This window comes from Boleophthalmus pectinirostris, unplaced genomic scaffold, assembly GCF_026225935.1.
Source record: "Boleophthalmus pectinirostris isolate CB_2022bp ecotype Guang Dong unplaced genomic scaffold, ASM2622593v1 HiC_scaffold_13, whole genome shotgun sequence".
In the NCBI taxonomy this organism is placed as follows: domain Eukaryota; kingdom Metazoa; phylum Chordata; class Actinopteri; order Gobiiformes; family Gobiidae; genus Boleophthalmus; species Boleophthalmus pectinirostris.
This window is the reverse complement of record NW_026571036.1, coordinates 3,244,567-3,252,066: the sequence shown is the minus strand read 5'-3', so window position 1 is coordinate 3,252,066 and position 7,500 is coordinate 3,244,567. Positions and strand designations below refer to the sequence as shown.

General features: G+C 47.2%; 1 protein-coding gene across 1 annotated transcript in view; it reads left to right on the top strand.

Annotated features, from left to right (window-relative positions):
* The window catches only part of LOC110172686 (rho-associated protein kinase 2-like), a 168,337-nt gene that overhangs the window by 135,017 nt on the left and 25,820 nt on the right, over window positions 1-7,500 (top strand). Inside the window, exon 27 of the mRNA XM_055149584.1 lies at window positions 272-437. Coding sequence (XP_055005559.1) covers window positions 272-437 — 166 coding nt within the window. The remainder of the gene's footprint in view (window positions 1-271; window positions 438-7,500) is intronic.

Sequence of the window (7,500 nt, the reverse complement as noted above, 5' to 3'; positions counted from 1 at the left end):
GCCTAATGCTCCTTATAATCTGAAAAATAGGGTGATTATTTTGTTGACTATTTTGTTCCAATATTGCTGGTCCAACTGAATGAAAAGGAAAAAGAAATGGGCTACTGTGCAATAACGGTCAAATCCATCTTTATTTTGTGATTTACGAATAATGTCTATGGACTTGGGTCGCGAAGGTTTAAGGACATGACAGCAGTGTGCACTACTCACAGAGTAAACGAGACGGGGCACTGACGGGGACGTGTGTGTGTGTGCGTTCGTGTGTGTGCAGGTGATCGCGGAGGAGACGGCCGTGCGTCTGGAGCTGCAGATGGCGCTCGACTCCAAGGACAGTGACATCGAGCAGCTCCGGTGTCAGATCTCCTCCCTCAGCGTCCACTCCATGGACTCGACCAGCAGCAGCACCGACCTGGACACCACCGCCGACGGATACCCAGGTACGGAAAACAAACACACCTGTAAAAGACGGATATCCAAGTACAGAAAACAAACACACCTATAAAAGACAGGAGTGTCCAGGTACAGAAAACAAACACATCTATAACACAAAGGAGTGTCCAGGTATTTAAAACAAACACACCTGTAAAAGACGGATATCCAAGTACAGAAAACAAACACACCTATAAAACACAGGAGTGTCCAGGTATAAAAACAAACACATTTATAATACAGGAGTGTCCAGGTATAGAAAACAAACACACCACCACCGATGGATATCCAGGTGTAGAAAACAAACACACCTATAACAGACAGGAGTGTCCAGGTACAGAAAACAAACACACCACCACAGACTGATACCCAGGTATGGAAAATAAACACACCAATAATGAGACGGATATCCAGGTGTAGAAAACAAACACACCTATAACAGATGGATATTCAGGTGTAGAAAACAAACACACCTATAACAGATGGATATCCAGGTGTAGAAAACAAACACACCTATAACAGATGGATATCCAGGTATAGAAAACAAACACACCTATAACATAAAGGAGTGTCCAGGTATAGAAAAAACAAACACACCACCGCAGACTGATATCCAGGTACGGAAAACAAACACACCTATAACAGACAGGAGTGTCCAGGTATAGAAAATAAACACATCTATAACACAGAGGAGTGTCCAGGTGTAGAAAACAAACACAATAACACGCAGGAGTGTACAGGTATAGAAAACAAACACACCACCACAGATGGATATTCAAGTATAGAAAACAAACACAATAATAACACATAGGAGTGTCCAGGTACAGAAAACAAGCACAACTTTTACCTAGAGGAGTGTCCAGGTATAGAAAACAAACACATTGCCTCCTGCGGATACCCAGGTATGGAAAATAAACACACCTATAACAGACAGGAGGCTCCAGGTATAAAAAAAAACAAACCACAACTTTTACCCAGAGGAGTGTCCAGGTATAAAAAACAAACACAACTTTTACCCAGAGGAGTGTCCAGGTGTAGAAATCAAACACACCACTGCAGACAGATATCCAGGTATATAAATGACACAAGTATAACACAGAGGAGTGTCCAGGTATAAAGAACAAACACACCACTGCAGACAGATATCCAGGTATAGAAAACAAACGCACCTATAACAGACGGATATCCAGGTACAGAAAACAAACTACTATAAAACACAGAGGAGTGTCCAGGTGTGGAAAACAAACACACCACCGCAGACAGATATCCAGGTACAGAAAACAAACATACCTATAAAAGATGGATATCCAGGTATAGAAAACAAACACATCACCACAGAGAGATACCGAGTCATAGAAAACACAGTGTCCAGGTGTAGAAAACAAACACACCACCACACACGGATATCAAAGTATAAAAAAAACCCCACATAGGAGTGTCCAGGTATAAAGAACAAACACACCACTGCAGACAGATATCCAGGTATAGAAAACAAACATACCTATAAAAGACAGATATCCTGGTATAGAAAACAAACACATCTATAACAGACGGATATCCAGGTATAGAAAACAAACACATCACCACAGAGAGATACCGAGTCATAGAAAACACAGTGTCCAGGTATAGAAAACAAACACACCTATAAAAGACGGATATCCAGGTATAGAAAACAAACCACTATAAAACACAGAGGAGTGTCCAGGTATAAAGAACAAACACACCACCGCAGACACGGATATCCAGGCATATAAATCTAACATACATCTGATCTAACTGGACACCACTGAGGGAGACCCAGGTATAGAAAACAAACCACTACAACACAGAGGAGCGTCCAGGTGTGTGAATCCAACGCACCATGTAGATGTAGAGCTCCTCCAGCCGGGTGCTCCTCACCACCTCGAGGTCTGGTTCCGGGTCCGTGGGTCAACGTTAAAGTCTTACATTAAAATAAAAAAAATAAAAAATAAAAAACAGACACAGACGCAGAGAAAGAGAAAATGCGAGCGGTGACATTTGCGGCGGATGATTTCTCCCGAGCGGCAGATGGAGGATAATGAGTCGTTACAAAAGAGCCGCTCGTGTAAAGCAAACGGAGCACAGGCACAAAAGGAGGAACAAACGGGGCCGGAGGTTTAACGACGCCTCCTGTTCTGTGCCTGTCTGAATAAAACCTGGGAGGGCATCAGGTGTAAACAAGTATTTTTAATGGACAACGGGTGATGAAACACTTCAGCTTTAATTCTGAATAAAAATAGAAAAAAAAAAGGAAAAAAAACAAACTTTATTTTAGATTTTCACGTTCCACTGTGAAAGTCCCACAAATGTTCTTTCTTCACTTTTCTCTTTATTTTTTTTATTTTTTTTTTTACTGTTGCAGTTCTTTATCTTCTCATCACTTGTTCTTCCTGCTCTTTCTCCTCTTCCTCCTTCCACCTTTTTGTCTCTCTCCTCTTCTTTCTTCTCTTCTTCTTCTCCATCCTCTCCTCCTCTCTCCACTTCCTCCCCTCTCCCTCTTTCTTCCTCTCTTCCTCTCTTCCTCTCCCTCCTCCTCTCTCTCTCACTCCTCTGTCCCTTGTCCTAATCTCCTCCTCTCCTTCTTTCCTCATCCACACTCCGCTCTTTCTCCTTTGCGCCTCCTCTCATCCCCCCTTACCTCCTTTCCTCCCTCCCTCCTCCTCCTCTTGTTCCTCTTCTCCTTCTTCTCCTCCTCTCCTCTCTTCCTTGTGTCCTTTTCCTCCTCCCTCTCCTCTTCCTCTCCTCCTCATCACCTCCTCTTGTCCCTCTCCTCTTCTCTCCTCCTCCTCCTCTCTCGTTCCTTGTCCTCTCCTCCTCCTTTCTTCCGCCTCCTCCTCTCTCTTCCTCGTCTCCTCTCCTCCTCCTCTTCCTCTTCTCCTCCTCTTCTTCTTCTCCTCCTTCTCTCTCCTCTCTCTTCTCTCCTTTTCTCTTCACCTCTCCTCCTCTTGTCCTCCTCCTCTCCTCTCTTCCTCCTTCTCCCCTCCTCCTCCTTCCTCCTCCTCTTCTCCTTCTCTTCCTTGTCTCCACTTCCTCTCCTCCTCTTCTCTCCTTCTCCTCTCCTCCTTTTCCTCCTCCTTCTCTCCTCCTCCTCCTCTTCCCCCTCTTCCTTCTCTACTCTCCTCCTTCCTCTTCCTCCTCCTTTCTCCTCTCCTCTTCCTCCTCCTTCCTCCTCCTCCTCTTCCTCCTCCTCTCCTCTCCTCCTCCTCCTCCTCTCCTCCTCTCTCTCTCTTCTCCTCGTCTCTCCTCTCCTCCTCCTCTCCTCTTCTTCTCCTCCTCTCCTCCTCTTTTCCTCCTCCCCTCCTCTCCTCCTCTTCCTCCTCTACTCCTCTTCTCTCCTTTTCCCTCTTCTCCTTTTCCTCTCTCCTCCTTCTACTCCCTCCTCTCTCCTCCTCTTCTCCATCCTTTCTCTCTCTTCCTCTCTCCTCTCCTCCTCCTTTACCTCCTCTTCTCCTCCTCTCCTCTTCCTCTCCTCTCTCCTCCTCCTTCTTCCTCCTCTTCTCCTCCTTCTACTCTCCTCTCATCCTCCTCTCGTCCTCCTTTCCTCCTCTCCTCCTTTCCTCTGCTCTACCTCCTCTTCTCCTTCTCCTCTCCTCCTCTCCTCCTCTCTCCTCGCCTCCTCTCCTCCCCTCCTCCACTCGTCCTCCCTCCTCCTCTCCTCTCCTCTCCTTATCTTCGTCTCCTCCTCCTCTCCTCTTCCTCTCTTCCTCCTCCTCTTCTCCTCTCCTCCTCCTTTACTCCTCTCCTCCTCCTCTTCCTCTCCTCCTCCTCCTCTTCCTCCTCTTCCTCTCCTCCTCTTCCTCCTCTCCTCTTCCTCCTCCTCCTCTCCTCTCCTCCTCCTCCTCTTCTTCCTCTCTTCCACCTCTTCCTCCTCCTTCTCTTCTCCTCCTCTTCCTCTCTCCTCCTCCTTCCTCTTCTCCTCCTCTTCCTCTCCTCCTCCTCTTCCTCTTCTCCTCTTCTTCCTCCTCCTTCTCTCCTCCTCCTCTTCTTCTCCTCTTCTTCTTCTCTTCCTCCTTTAGTGCGCATCACTCAGTCGCACACGTCCGAGTCGATGTTCCTGTACAAACGCACACATAAGTCCGTGCGCATAGACACTCGCCCGGACCTGCGCCCGGACCCGCGCCCGGACCTGCGCCCGGACCTGCGCCCGGACCCGCCGCCCCGACTCCGCCCCCTCGGCTCGCTCCTCCGCTCCGACTCCGAGTCCGACGGCGGCGGCGAGGACGAGGAGGAGCGGGAGGAGGAGGAGGACGAGGAGGAGGAAGGGCGGAGACGGCGCCGCCCCCTCGCTCTCCCCTACCACCAGCCCCCCCTTCAGAGCCCAGAGGAGTTTGACCCGGAAGGTGACGAGCACGAAGTGAAGAGCACGAAGCATGAAGTGTGCTGTGGACACGCCCATGAAAACGCTTGGTTAAGGCCTTTACATGCATCACGAATGTCCGACTTCAGGTCATCGCGCAATCCACACTGGGAAGGATCCTCCGAAAAAGTGAACATCAAACCTCCATGTTTGTTTTCCCAGTGGGATGCGTCTATTGCCAAAGTCGATCTTTTCAAGTCTTTTGAACCATATCACTTTTGTTTCTGGTTCTGATATTGTCATGTTTTAGTTTTGGGATTCGGACATCGTTAATTGCGTGGGTTGTTGGATCCTAACAGCGGAAAACGGGCTTTGGAAGTTTGCGAACTCCATAACTGTGTGACTCAAACCTCCGTTCAAACTGTTTCTCTTCCCAACGGAATTGAAACATAGTGAAAGGTGAAGGTGATGGGCAGGATTGATCCACAGGAAGAACTAAAAAGGAAAAGTTTGTCTGACTAAGAAATCATCCCGAGTTTACAGAGAACATTTTGTATGTGGAGCGACAACAAAACAAAATCCCGATGAATTTAAAAAGTCAACGCCAAAGCGAAAAGCACCAACTGTTCACCAAGAAACACCTTCCACTGCAGAGAGACCAAGACGTGATGTTGCCGTAAAACCACAAGAACAAGAAAGTGCAGCTCAGTCTGTTTGTCTTCTGCTCTTCTCCATTAACAAACGGGATTTTGTTTTGTCGTCGCTCCACATACAAAATGTTCTCTGCAAACTCGGGATGATTTCTTAGTCAGACAAATGTTTCCTTATTGGTTCTTCCTGTGGATCAATCCTGCCCATCGCCTTCACCTTTCACTATTTTTCAATTCCGTTGGGAAGAGAAACAGTTTGAACAGGAGGTTTGAGTCACACACATCTGATTCACTTTTGCATTTATGGAGTTCGCAAACTTCCAAAGCCCATTTTCTCGAGCCGTTTTCCGCTGTTAGGATCCAACAACCACAACAATTACGACGTCCGAATCCCAGAACTAAAATAAAATATCAGAACCAGAATCAAAAGTGACATGGTTCAAAAGACTTGAAAAAAATCCACTTTGACAATAGACGCGTCCCACTGGGAAAAACAAACATGGAGGTTTGATGCTCACTTTCCTGGAGGATCCTTCCCAGTGTGGATTGCGTGATGACCGGAAGTTTGACATTTAGGATGCATGTGTTCATCTACCTATAAATGCAAGGAACATCTGAGTGTGTGTTTGTTTGTTTGTCTGTTCCACGCTCAAACCACTCGTCCGACTGATCTCAGATTTGGAGGGTGTTGTCCTAACGGGATAAGTGTGTGCAGTGCCAGTTTTCATGTAGTTAGAGCAAAAAATGCCAGAGATATTTTGGATATTGAATTTTATGAATGATATATTTTAAATACTAGTATTTCATAGGAACGTAAGAAATTTGTCGGCCGAACAAAAGAAGCAAGAAATTCCTGGAGGGAGATTGCCGACATTTTATACTCGGACGAAAATCAGTGTAGAAACGTTTGGCGTAACCTCCATTACAAGTTTATAAAAGCCAAAAGGTGAGTCACTAAAAAAAAAAGGCGGTCAGGCCAGGACGAAAAGAAATAGAGCGAAGAAGCGGCGCAGTTCAACAACAGAACATCTTTTGAAGTGTGAAATGTCAGAGCCCAAACAAACTCTTATGTTCTTATGAAATATGAATCGGCTTTTATGTTTTTAGTGTTAAAGCAGAAAACACTTTTGGCAAAATGTTTTTTTCACAGCTTTTTACCACATTATAGTTTCTTCTCTTTGACCCTCTGCAGTTGTATTTGGAGTGATTCATGCATGTTTGACAAATCTTTAAACTCCTATTGTTAACATGTCCTTGTCCAGTCCTGGTCCAGTCCTGGTTTAGTCCTGGTCCAGTCCCGGTCCAGTCCTGGTCCAGTCCTTGGTCCAGTCCTTCGTTCAGTCCAGTCAGTCCTTGTCCAGTCCTGGTTTGTCCTGGTTTAGTCTTGTCCAGTCCCGGTCCAGTCTGTCCAGTCCTGGTCCATCCTTGTCCAGTCCAGTCTTTTCCAGTCCCGGTTTAGTCCTGGTCCAGTCCCGGTTTAGTCCTGGTCCCAGTCCTCCGGTCCAGTCCCGGTCCAGTTCTTGTCCAGTCATGGTCCAATCATGATCCAGTTCTTGTCTAGTCCTGGTCCAGTCCTGGTCCATTCCCAGTCCAGTCCTTGGCTAGTCCTGTCCAGTCCCAGTGCAGTCCTTGTCCAGTCCTGGTTTAATCTCAGTCCAGTCCTTGTCTAGTCCCGGTGCAGTCCCAGTTCCAGTCCTGGTTTAGTCCCGGTCCACTCCTGGTCCAGTCTGAATCCAGTTCCGGTTTAGTCTTAGACTTAGACAAACTTTATTAATCCACAAGAGAAATTATTTGGACACATCACAATATAATATAATAACAACGAGTAAAAAGTCCCTGTCCAGTCCTGGTTTAGTCCCGGTCCAGTCCTGGTTAGTCCTGGTTTAGTCCCGGTCCAGTCCTGTCCAGTCCTGGTCCAGTCCGGTCCAGTCCAGTGGTCCAGTCCTGGTTTAGTCCCAGGTCCAGTCCGGGTCCAGTCTGGGTCCAGTCCCGTCCAGTCCGGTCCAGTCCCGGGTCCAGTCCCGGTCCAGTCCTCCCAGTCCTCGGTCCAGTCCCGGTTTAGTCCCGGTCCAGTCCATCCGGGTCCAGTCCGGGTCCAGTCCG